Source organism: Psittacula echo (genome assembly GCF_963264785.1).
Source record: "Psittacula echo genome assembly, chromosome: 5".
Classification (NCBI taxonomy): Eukaryota; Metazoa; Chordata; class Aves; order Psittaciformes; family Psittacidae; genus Psittacula; species Psittacula echo.
The window spans coordinates 38203829-38217255 of NC_137739.1; the positions used below are offsets into that span (position 1 = coordinate 38203829).

Genomic DNA, 13427 nt, shown 5'->3' on the forward strand with positions numbered 1-13427 from the left:
TATACCTATTCTGTACCAGCTATTGTATCTTTTAGGAAAGTAATGTCAGTTTGAATAATAAATCAGAGGTCATCACCTCCCAAAACAGGCAGAATCAGTCACGATACTTTAAGCTTTCTTAACTTTTATTTCTGTTTTAAGTTGGAAGACTGTTGGGGCTTTGTGCTTTTTGTCATTTATTTTGTTGGGTTTTTTTAGGATGGCTGCAGTGTTAATAGACCTGTTTCCTCTTTCAAAATTGTTACTGAGAATGTCATCTGTGGGAAATCAGGGGTTACGTGCTCCAGATCCATCAGCATTTACCTTGGGGTAAGATCATCATTCTGCTGTTTATCCAGCTGAATAGTTATTTTAAGCCTGTGTTTGCTGCCCCTTTGGAAGCTTTGGCTGTATCTTTGAAGTGACGTCTTGGAAGTGAAATGATGTGCTATGCCTAGAACTTCAGGTTTAGTAGGAATTGCCATCACTTTTTTTTCTGTAATTCTCATGTCAGTGTTTCAATCCCCAAACTTCCTGCGTATGTGGAGCCATTCAAAAAGCCAGTACAAAGATACTGATTCCCCCTGCCAAGCCTGTACTGGTAATGGGGGTTGCCCTGACCCTGGTGTATGACCTTACACTTGGCCTTGCTGAATCTCATGAGGTTCATATGGGCCCACTTCTTGAGCTTGGCAAGGTCCCTCGGAATGGCATCCTATCCCTCAGGTGTGTCAACTGCACCATTAAGCTTGGTGTCATCAGCAAACTTGCTGAGGGTGCACTCAATTCCACTGTGTATGTCACTGATGAAGATACTACACTCTACTGGCCCCAGTATAGATGCCTGAGGGATGTCACTTGTCACTGATCTCCATCTGGACTTTGAGCTGTTGACCACTACTCTCTGGATGTGACCAGCCAGCCAATTCCTTATCCACCAAATCTGTATCTCTGCAATTTCGAGAGAAGAATGTAGTGGGGGACCGTATCAAAGACCATACAGAAGTCCAGATCAATGACATCCATAGTACTTCCCTAGTCCTCTTGATGTAGTCTCTCCGTCATAGAAGGCAGGACTTGCCCTTAGTGAAGCCGTGTCGGCTGTCTCAAATCACCTCCCTGTCCTCCATGTGCCTTAACATAGACTTCTAGGAGGATCTGTTCCATGATCCTCCCAGGCACAGAGGTGAGGTTGACAGGTTGGTCGTTCCCAAGGTCCTGCTTTCTATCCTTTTAAAAAATGGGTTCAGTGTTTCCCTTTTCCCAGTCATTTGGGGACTTCATCTGGCTGCCATGACTTTTTGAGAGTGGGAATGTCAAGACAGTTTGTAGTACCATAGCATCTGATCTTTGGCAGTATGACACAGAATAAGGGTAATACCGAAACTGAATAAGTTATAACATCCAGATAAACAGATAAATTTTATTTCAGAATTTGACATTCATACTGCGAGATGAAACCTTCACTATATCTGGAGAAAATCCTGGATTACAATATAATGTCAAAAAGAACGCTCTTCATCTGATGTTTGATGTCATTATCCCAGGAAAATACAACATGACTCTTATCTGGAATAAGCACATGAACTTCTTCATCAAAATCTCCAGAGAAACACAGGTATTGCAGAATAACATGGCCAGTAGACAGTCCTTCAATTCAGATTGAACTGCACATTTGATGAAGGTTGCCTTGGCTCTATGATGGCAAAAGTGTTTCAGAGATGCTGCTAGCAGTTCGTTTTCATCCTTATTTCCAAAACAGCAGAGATTTCTCACTAAGGGTTGATTTTTAAGTGATTACCCTACTACATTCAGGAAATTCTTGAGCTAAGTGCTTGTGTTTTATACAACTGCATGGTTGAATTTCATCTCTAAATGTGGACAGTTTACAGTTTAGTGGAGAAACACATTCATCCAATGATGAACAAAACCTCATGCACAAGATGCTAAGAATGTATGAGAGAGTGTTTATAGATCACATTCACTACTAAAGCATAGGAAATTATTAGTAATCAAAAGGGAAAGCAAGTAATTATAACTTGCTGAACTGACATTGCTGCTTTCATTTAATCTAGGAAACTATATGTGGTTTGTGTGGGAACTACAATGGCAATATGAAGGATGATTTTGAAACTCGAAGCAAGTATGTAGCATCAAATGAATTGGAATTTGTCAATTCTTGGAAAGAGAATCCTCTTTGTGGGGATGTATACTTTGTAGTGGACCCCTGTAGCAAGAACCCTTATCGTAAAGCATGGGCAGAAAAGACATGTTCCATCATCAACAGCCAAGTCTTTTCTGCCTGTCACAATAAGGTAAGAATTGATTTGGCCTTCTTTTTATTTATAGGCATAATCTATATTCTTCCAAAAAAGAGCTCACACTCCAACACTTTATTTTCTCTTCCCCAAAATATTTTAATACAGTATATATATAAAATGTATTATAGCCCTCATTTGCATTAATTCTTTCATCCTTTTGTTTGCACTTCACCAGCCCTTTTGTAAGCACAAAAGCTAAGTTAACTCAGCTTTTAACATGAGTTAACATTAACTCAGAAGTCAAAAATATCGGAGTGAAAAAAGAATGAAGACTTAAGTATGAGAAATTAGTCTGTTGATGATGCCTGATACTGATTAATACACTGTTTACTCTTTTGAAACAATTTGGCCTGTGTTAGAAAATAGAATTTAAGAAAGGCCTAAAAACCTTTGTTATCACTAAATCAATAGTATCACTTAAAAGATGCAGATCAACCCAAGAGCAAGATACCATCATCCCTCCTGTTTGTTTAAATTTGTTTAAATTACCCACTTTGTGGAAATGAAAGTATTGCATAGTTCATTATAAACAGGCTTTCTGAAGGAAAAGCTCCATTTTCAGAAGGTGAAAACAAGTGAGAAATGTGGATAATGCTGCAATGCTCGTGCATATCCACAGAGGGTGTACAGCTGACAAACACTTGTGTCTGAGTGGATGTGAGGGTTCTGGGTGTTTTTTAAGCTGACTATGCATATTATGTTCAGGACTAGAATTTAGAAATATCTGGCAAAGCATGATCAGTTTTTATTGTTAATGTGGAGACACCTATGTTCTTGCTAAAACGATTTGTATGAAGTGGGATTGTAATTGCTTTGACAAGTGTTCAGAGGAAGTACTAGTTACTCTCATTTAATGGAACATGTATTGTTTAGCTCAGGGAAAAACACTTTCTTAACAAATAGGCACAGAAGAATCCTAAGAAATTAGTTACTTCATTGTTCCAATGCAGGTGAATCGTATGCCCTATTATGAGGCTTGTGTTCGAGACTCCTGTGGTTGTGACATTGGAGGGGACTGTGAATGCATGTGTGATGCCATTGCAGTATATGCCATGGCATGCTTAGATAAAGGTATCTGCATTGACTGGAGGACCCCTGAGTTCTGTCGTAAGTTTCTTCAAGCTCACTTTAAAAAGTTGAAGAGATTATTATTCTAAATGTGAATATATTAATGTGGCAACATAGGTAATTGCTTAATAAGCACCTCCATATTTGTATTTTCTCTATGGGCAAATAGCTGACTTCAGTCAACTAGGTTCTGAAACCTGTAGTTTTCACTTATGCTAAATTAACCAAAATATTGTATTTCTTTTTACCATGGATGAAAGAGAAAATAATGTCATTATGGAAGGCAGACTGTTTCCTTTGCTACCACTGCATAGTGAACTGTCAGTTTGTCAGCAGAAGGAGTATGAAATTCAAAAAGATTATGTTGCATTTTAGCTGTGCTAAAATCACCTTCTGTGTGGGCAGAAAGGAAATAAAGACAGCTGTGTTGGCTGGAACACTGTAAAACAGGAAAAAGGTATCAAGGCATTCTAGAACACCGTATATGGAAGGAAAAAGAGGATGAGTATTATAAATCATGCCGGAGTTATCTTTGATGATTTCAACATTCCACTATATTATGCATTAAAAAGTGGAAATATTTTCATAGTGCATTTAAAAAAACAAAACTGACTTTACACTTCAGCATAAATTTCAATTTACATCTAAAGCTAAGAATTTAAATGACAAAATTTTGTCCTCCCTTTAGTTCTTTGAAAATAACATGTTGTTAATTAGAAAAATTCTTATTTCTCTCTTGCTTTTACCTTTTTCAGCTGTTTATTGTGAGTATTATAACTCTCATAAAAAAAAAAGAAATGGTGATGCTTATTCCTATGGCTACAACAATGACAACTGCACCTGGCATTACAGACCTTGCAATTGTCCAAATCAAAACTACAAATATGTCAACATTGAAGGTAATAAGCTATACTAGTGTAAACAAGGGAGCAATAACATAGTAATTGTTTTCAATGCTGTTTTTTAAAACAGACATACCACAGTTAAATAGTAATACTCTAATTGATGCTACCTTTAAAGCAGTTTTGCTGATCTTTACCTTACAACTTCTGCTTTAAATACATAATCAATTCAGTACCTGTACTACATCTAGCTTTACATTGAGCTCAGCCTATTATGAAGAGAAATTCTCTGGCTTGCGCCGAATCAAAAAAATATGCTGTACTTAGGTAAGAAAACATGGAGAAAGCAGTTAATATTTTTATTAGACAAACGGATATAGTTGGAGAAAGCAAAAGAATTACTATGTGAACAGATCCTTCCTCTGAGGATGACAGTGGAAATGCTTATCTCATTCAATCAATACCATTGTTTAGTAACAGAAATCTAAGATACTGGATAATAAGTAGTATAAATTAAATGGTGCTCTCTGAGAAATGTAAACCAAACTTCTCTTCCCCTTTCTTCAGGCTGTTACAACTGCTCTCATGATGAATACTTTGACTATGAGAAGAAAAGATGTATGCCATGTGGTAAGCAGCAACCCATACATACTCATTCTCTTCCTGTACAGTAACTGGAAAAAAATACTAACACAGTCTGTATTCTCAAAGAAGGTATTTTTCCTGGTACCTCTCAATTAATCCATGTTCATCCAAACATAAGATTCCTTCAAAATAACCCCATTACTGTATAGGTAGTATGTAAAACTTCATGTCGTGAGTAAAGGAATGAAAAGAACTGATTAGAAGAAGACTTAGGGTGGGGAATGCTATAATACAGAGTTTGATAATCCTGGCTGATTTTAGTTAGCAAGGTGAAGAGTTACATTCATTGTAAATGTGAGTACTTTTAAAAATGGAGGTCTTCCTGAAAGTGAATTGGTGTTCTGATCTGCCTGAGGGCCTGCCCCAGCAGAGCTGTTACTCTCAGATATATTCAAATGCTTTCATAAAAAAAGGGAACGTATAGAAGAGGATCAGACCTAGCTAATGGGATTTACTTAGCAAATGTCTTTTTAAAGATTTTTTTTTTAATATATACATTATCTTAACTTATGGTTTATTCCCATGAGGTTTACTTCTATGAAAACCTATCATATTAAATAATGTTTTGGATAGTTTCTAGCTGCACGGTTTGGTTTTTCATACAGATATAAAATACACCCAAGCACAGTTTCTCTCACATTATAGAATTCTAACTTGTGTAACCAGAATCTTAGCCAGTGATTAATCTTATTTCTAAACAAAAAGCATATTTCCATTATCCCTGAAAAGTGAGACTCCCTTAAGCATAAAAATCATAAGAAAGGTAGCAAGAACTTAATCATTTTTATTATAAGATATATTGACTTCTTTGTCATTTAACTCCTTCAATGTGAAGTTTACCACTGAAACATGTAATATTAAGCATTTTCAGGATTATCTCACTAATTAACACAATCCTTTGAATCCAATCTGAAATTTGCCTTATTTGGAATTTTTTAATATGCTTTCATTCACATATTTAACCTGTTTTACCTTTACGCAACAGGACATGCAATCAGTGGTACCACACCTGAAACATCTCCACCTTCAACAGGTTAGTTTATGTAGTTGATCAAACTAGTACTTATACATTGATATATGTCCTCACATGCGTATATAAGGTAAGCAGTGTCCTTTTTTGCGTGATGTAGTAGCATCACCCGTTTCACATTCAGGAGATGCAATAATGAAAAATAACTTGGTTTCATAATTATCATAAAAATTTACCCAGAAATACTTGCTAGATGTCTGAAGAAAAAAATTATGAGACAACGATGTTTCCTGAGTATACTTAGGCACTTCCAGATATTCAGTAATAAAATATCTCTGTTAGTGAATAAGGACTTCTATCTTGTCTCTGATGGACAGAGGCATTGAGCTCAGTCTCACCAAGTTTGTAGATGACACCAAGCTGAGTGATGTGGATGACACACCTGAGGGGTAGGATGCATTCAGAGGGACCTGAACAAGCTCATGAGGTTCAACAAGGCCAAGTGTAAGGTCCTGAACCTGAGGCAGAGCAACCCCCAGTATCAGTACAGGCTGGGGGATGAAGGGATTGAGAGCAGCCCTGAAGAGGTCTTGGGGTTACTGATGAACGAAAAACTGTATGTGAGCCAACAGTGTACACTCACAGCCCAGAAAATTGACCATATCCTGGGATGCATCAAGATAAGTGTGGGCCAGTAAGTCAAAGGAGGTGATTCTGCCCCTCTCCTCTTTGGTGAGACACCACCTGGAGTACTGCATCCAGCTTTAGAGCCCTTAATATGGGAAGAACATGGACCTGGTGGAGCAGGTGCAGAGGAGGGTCACAAAAATGATCAGGGGGAGGGAACACCTCTACTATGAGGAATGGCTGAGAGAGTTGGGGTTGTGTTCAGCCTGGAGAAGAGAGGGCTCCACAGAGATCTTATTGTGGCCTTTCAGTACTTGAAAGGGGCTTATAAGAAAGATGAAGTAGATATCTTAGCAGAGCCTGAAGCAATAATACAAGAGGTAATGGTTTTACCCTTAAAAGATGGTAGATTCAGACTAGATAGACATTTTCTATGATGAAACACTGGAAGAGGATGTCGGAGAGCTTGTGGATGGCCCATTGTTGGGCTGTATGGGACTTTGAGCAACCTGATCTAGTTGAAGATGTTCCTGCTGGTTGCAAGGGTGGTTGCACTAAATGACGTCTGAAGGTCCATTCCAACCCAAACCATTCTATGATTCTACAAAAAATTCATCACCATTCCTAGTGATGACTGTCCATATAACACTTCAACAATTTTAGGAAGGTCTTCGTGGAAATGCATGACTGACCATACCAAATCCCTATGGCCTCATCCAGGAAAGGAATCTATATATACTGATCTTAAATTTGCTAGAAATTAGAGTCATAGAATAGTTAGGGTTGGAAAGGACTTTAAGATCATCAAGTTCCAACCCCCCTGCCATGGGCAGGGACACCTCACACTAAACCGTGTCACTCAAGGCTCTGTCCAACCTGGCCTTGAACACTGCCAGGGATGGAGCATTCATAGCTTACTTGGGCAACCCATTCCAGTGCCTCACCACCCTCACAGTAAAGAACTTCTTCCTTATATCTGATCTGAACTTCCTCTGTTTAAGTTTGAACCCGTTAACCCTTGTCCTGTCACTATAGTCCCTAAAGAAGAGTCCCTCTCCAGCATCCTTGTAGGTCCCCTTCAGATACTGGAAGGCTGCTATGAGGTCTCCACGCAGCCTTCTCTTCTCCAGGCTGAACAGCCCCAACTTTCTCAGCCTGTCTTCCTAAATTCCGTTAATTTCTCCAAAGTCGGATGGTATTAGGAAAATGTACACTATCAGCTGAGTGAATAATAAAATACAATTCCATCTCCGCTGCTATGCACAAATATTTATGGCAAATTCACTTGAATTCCTGCAGAAGCTTTATGCATTTTTCTTCATTTTACTGTTTAATGTATTCACTGCACATAGTAGCAAAGGAATAGATGAATAACTTCTCTAAAATGTTTCATGTAAAAGATTATGGTTTTTAATAGTAGTTACTACTAATAGTTATTAAGAGTGTTTTTACTTCAGAAAATTTTCAATTTGTGTAGTTGTATTATGAACAGATTATCAAGAACTATTCATCCTTTTTTTTTTGTCTCTTAGTAACAACAGTGCAGCCTAAAGTATCAAGAAGCTCTACCACAAGTACCCTACCAATGGTGCCTAGTATTTCTTCTTCTGCAGCTACACTATCAATTGAGACTACAAATCCCACAGTAACCTCAAAAATCACGGTTCCAGTAACTTCACCAACATCACCTCTTGGCACAATAATGTCAACAACTGGTAGGTTTTTAGTGCTACTGTGTAAAATTATTAATAGTAAATAATGTCAACAGCTAGTAGGGTTTTAGTTTTACTGTCTAAACTAAATTATAATAAGCTCACTCTATACATAGTTGAGATACCACCCTACTAAGAAAGCATTGCAAGCTGTCTCAATATCCAAATGTAAGACTACAAATAATGAAGCAGGCAAAGCCTGCTAGGGTTCCAGCAAGGAGTTTGTAAATCAGAAATGTTCAGAAGTGTAGATCGAAAAAGTGCATGGAAATAGGAAGGATATAGACATTAGGTTAAAAACACAACCAAAAATCACTTGTGTGCCTCATCCCAGAAGCACATTAGAAGCTCTACAAGCAAAGCACCAGCTCAACTCCAGCTGGATTTATTAGCTCAACTTCAGCCTCTTTTCCACAACTGGTTCAGTTATGAAGTCATATTCAAGGAGCACCCAACCTATTAACTATGAATAATGTAAGCAGGCTTGAAAGCAGAATCACACAGGTATCAGTGCAATGGCTTTGTTTAGGACTCTAGAGTCCTGCTCCCAGGAGGATGATTCCTCCACCATAAATTATTTTTTGATTCTGTGACTGTGGAGACTCGTACTAATGTGTAGCTTTGCACTAACATGCACTTCAACTAATAAGCCATCCTGGACCCAGGCTAACAGAGAAAGCAGAGTTAAAAAAAGGTCCCATAGCAGTCAAAACACTATTTCAAATGCTGCCATTGTGACAGATGATTTGTACACTGGGACAAGGAAGGTCCTATAGTATGATGGTACGTAGCTTTGTAATTTGTATGTGCAAATTATGGAAAGCTGAATCTGTGACTGATTTGGAACATAAGAATATCCAATAAATTGTCATTTCTGCAAAGCCCATACAGACTTAAGCCAAGAAAGCTGACTTCTTAAAAAAAAAATATAAAACCCAGGAAAAATACAGCAAATTAGAACAAAGAAAGATATGAGACAATAGAAAACAAATACAAGTAGACAGATTTGGCAAGCTTATGAGAACATGACTGTAAAGAATTACACAGAAAATATTCGCAAGATCAAAGGTGAAGACTGGGTTTCTGGAATATGGGTAGCTTCATAAATTGTCTATTTATAAAAATTCAATTAATTGATTACTCATGTTACATTATTTACCTTTACTCCAAAAGAACATACTACATCAATTTTTACCACGCCAAACATGACTACATCCATCAGTACCCCTTCCATAAGTACCTCAACAAAAAGAGCTATGACCCCTAAACCAAAGTCTACACCTGTTGCCTCAGCAACCACTGCTTCGACAGAGACGGAACAAGTAAGGTTCACCTCACCACCGTTCAAGACCACTATCAAGAAGGAAACTACAACCACTTCAATACCTACTCAAACCACATCTCAGATCACAACTTTCAGCAAACCTGAACTAACAACAGAAGGTAAATATGATTTTTTGGTATCTGCCAAGTGAAGCCACCATTTACAAGATGCACATCAATGGATTTAAAAAAACCCAAACCAAAACCCAAGAATTCTTCCTAGTTGTCTTAAAATTGCAAATAAATTGGAAAGGACATGGGTAACTGAAGAAGTGTGATAAAAATTGAAATTTCTGTGTCTTGCCAATGGAGCAAACACCTGACATCCAAATATCATTTTAAACCTAACATTTCTTTTTGAGGCCATACTCTACACTTCCTCCAAATTTAAGCAAAGTCTCTCTATGCTTCAAATCAAGTTCTTGAAAAGTTGGCAGAATATGTGTTTACCTAGCCATTTTAACAAATTCTCCCAAAAATAAAGAAAGAAATTTTACTTTGGGATGTCAGGTACTCCATATGCCAAAAAGGACGGTCTCCTCTGTGGCTGTGTGACAACATGAATTGCTAAACTAGTCATTTACTAATTTAGCAACTGACACAAGAGGCTGGCACAGTGTGCAGTGGAGAAGTCTACTCTAGTGAGAGGGCACACGTACACTTTCTCCCAATCCCAGCGTTTCTCACAAAGTACTGTTGGGGTGCACACATCTGGATCTTCTTGTGCCAGCAATTACAGCTTCCTCTGAGGAAGTATCACAACCCACTTTAGGAGCCTTATGAGTTCCCAACCATTACTTATATCCATTCTTCCTTACTTGACAGAGAGTGAGGGAACCCAAGCAACCACTCTACGCTACCATGTCCCAGTAGGTAAGAGGGAGCTGAGAGATGCCCTTGACCTAAGACTCTGCTTCACTTACCCCAGCTTTTCCAGATGATATTCTTGCTCAGTCTGGAACTCCTTGAAAGGGAGACATGCACATCCAGAGAGGCTTTCATTTCCTCAGGACCTCCAGAAAGAGGCAGGGGGTGTTGAATTGTGTAAAGGTACCCTTCAGGCCCAGTTCTTGCCATATATTTTTTGGGGTGGAAGCCAGCCATTGTCCCGTTTATCCCTCTTGCCCAGTAAGGCTCAGTGTGGTCTGGTCTTGCCTTTCTTACAGCACTCATGCTCCGGGGCTTCTACTTCGGAATTGCGCACCTGCTTTGCCTTCCCTTCTTGCCCTGCCATCCTCAATCAACCTGTGCTTTTCTTTCTGTAGCTGTCACCCACAGAAGACCAACAAAGCCACACCTCGTGCAGCATATCACGCAGAAGACCACCTCTGCCATATCCACCAGCAGCACCTCTGTCCCAATAATGACTGTCCGTGCCAGCAGCCCAGAAATTCCACTGACAAAGATGCCTCCAAGTCCCAGCTCTTTAACTGCCACCTCAGCCTCATCTCCTTCTTCCCCCTACTCAACTGTGCCCTCAATACGGTTGAGACCATCATATCCCGGTAAGGTTCCCTCCTGTCCTTTCTGCTGCCTAGCTGCTCCTTCCAGCTCCCACCTATTCATTCTCTCCTAAGCAGCATATCACACACAGGCTTCACTTCTGGTATTCCTTCTTAATTCCTACTGCTTTTGCCACCTGACTCCTGGGTTCCAGGCAGGTGCTGGGACTGGCCCACACATGACCCCAACTGCATCTTCTTCCCTTATCACTTCAGGGGTTTGGTTCTGGGGCACAGAGGTGTCAGGGTACAGTCATGCATGAGTTCCTACCCTACAACTAGCAATCAGAGACAAGCTAACATACACTCTCTCCAACTACAGTGGTGCCCTAATGGTGCACAATGGGGGAATTAGAAGGCAGTGAAACTGGAAACATATATCAGTTTACACCTCAGGACAATTTTGGGTGAGAGACAGAACACAAGGCAAGTTCTCCATCCAAAGGATGTCCAGGCCCTGACACAGCCATGAAAATGTGGGTCAACAAATGCCATCCCCTTGGCCAGTGCTGTCCCTGTGTGCAGAAGATTCAACAGTGGAGGGTGGGCAAGGAGGTGTACACTCAATTCCAGACTAAAGTTATCCCACTTAGACTGATAGGGCCCCACATGACTGGGTTGCCTTGGTGTTGACTAGAACAGCCTCCTTTGAAGAGATGCCACAAAATGCTTTGCCTAGACTCTTTCCCAAGACTCAACCATTCTTTTCTCTCGTCCCTTTCTTTGTAGCAAGGGAGCCAACAAGAGCTAGGACTCCAACTAGTAAAGTAGTAACAGGTGAGTGCTCTGGTCAGGAGAGAGCTAAGAGACATCCATGGCCAGTGCCTGTACCTTCACTAGCCTTGGCTCTCCCATGCATCCTTTCCAACAAAGTCTGAAGCAGGCACACTGTAAATTAGCTGTAAACCAGTGGATTGCATATGAAAGTAGAGATACTTCTTCCTGTATCAAGAGCTCTATGAAGAATCAGAGAGAGACAAGTTGCTACATGGCAAATTTAAAAACCATCACCAGCCTGCAAATCTCAGAAGCAGCAGGATTGGATGAGACATATTGGGAGTCATGGCCACATTCATTCATCTAAGGAAGAAAAAACCAAAAAGTGCAAAACTTGCTTCTGACGTACTTGCCCATAATCTATCATGAAGATTCTACCACAAAAGTGCCTGTATCATTGTCCTTCCTCTCTTACCTTGTCACTTTAAATTGACCTGTGCTTTCCTCCCAGCAGCCGTCACACACACAAAGACAACCATGCCACACATCGTGCCACCTCTGACAACGCAGAAGACCACCACCGCCACCACCTCTGCCATCAGCACCTCCAGGACCTCTGTCTCCAGAGAGGCCATCACCACAAGCAGCACCGAAGTCCCACACACAAGGACATCTCCAAGGTTGTCTCCTGTCCCCAGCAGCTCGCTCAGCACCTGGCTGCCCCCTACTGCTACTTCCACAGTCTCCTCCACATCGGCCCCAACCACCAGCCCCAAGCCAACACTTACAAATCTTTGGCCCAAGCTGTCTTCCCCGACAATGAAAGGTCCAAGAGAGTCACCTGCAACAGAGTCCTCTGCACCCTCCACAGCTAAAACCAGACCAATGTCTTCATCTGCATATTCCCCCTTATCAACTGCGTCAACATGGCAGATCTCCTCTCAGCCTGGTATGGCTCCTTCCTGCTCTTCCCACTACTCTGACTTCTGTTCCCAAATTTCATGTTTACTTTCTTGCTTGCTTTCTTTTTTCCTTGCTTGCTTTCTTTTTAACTTGCTTCCATCCATTCATGCATGCATGCTTGCATCCATCCATCTATTCCTCCATCCTTGCTTCCTTCCCCTTATGAACTGTAAGGCACTTGCACATTTGTTTTGGCTATTAGCCATTTATTCCCTCTGCCTTTGGTCAGCTTGGGACCTGGTGGACTGACTTTGGGATGGAACTAGTATTAAAAAATACAGCTGTAACAGCAGGTTATCTGGTGCTATGTTAAAGATGTGTGTCCACATCAGCATTGATAGCACACAAGTGATTAGGTGTGGCTGAGTGCCTGCACAGCATCCAGGTTTTCTCCATTTCTTCTCCTGCCTGTTACAATGTGGTTAAAGGGTGGGCAAAATTTTGGTTGTTGACACAGCCAGGATCCTGAGGCAAAGTGAGGGACCAAGTTGATTCTCCATACCAAGAACGCCATACCCATTGATGGGAGACTGACTGAGCTTTGGTCTCTTGGGGAATGTGGCGATTCCTTTTGCACCTTGTGGGGGTTTCCGTTTATTTTTCTTTGGTATCTTCAGTTCTGAAAACTGAGTGTATCTGGATGCATGTGGGTATTTTTTTGCTTCTGCACTTCCAATTCTCTCTGCATTCCTGCTGATGGGGAAGTGAGAGAGTGGATGTTGAGCACTTAGCATGCAGCTAGGACCAACCCATTGCTG

General features: G+C 40.4%; 1 protein-coding gene across 1 annotated transcript in view; it reads left to right on the top strand.

Annotated features, from left to right (window-relative positions):
- MUC6 (mucin 6, oligomeric mucus/gel-forming) overlaps positions 1-11867 on the top strand; it is a gene marked incomplete at both ends in the record, with an annotated part of 31208 nt that extends 19341 nt beyond the window's left edge. The window contains 11 exons of the mRNA XM_080618200.1: positions 199-309; positions 1412-1597; positions 2055-2294; positions 3251-3407; positions 4124-4267; positions 4778-4840; positions 5841-5888; positions 7985-8167; positions 9338-9607; positions 10753-10992; positions 11719-11867. Coding sequence (XP_080474326.1) covers positions 199-309; positions 1412-1597; positions 2055-2294; positions 3251-3407; positions 4124-4267; positions 4778-4840; positions 5841-5888; positions 7985-8167; positions 9338-9607; positions 10753-10992; positions 11719-11867 — 1791 coding nt within the window. The remainder of the gene's footprint in view (positions 1-198; positions 310-1411; positions 1598-2054; positions 2295-3250; positions 3408-4123; positions 4268-4777; positions 4841-5840; positions 5889-7984; positions 8168-9337; positions 9608-10752; positions 10993-11718) is intronic.
- Between the last annotated feature and the right edge of the window lie 1560 nt (positions 11868-13427).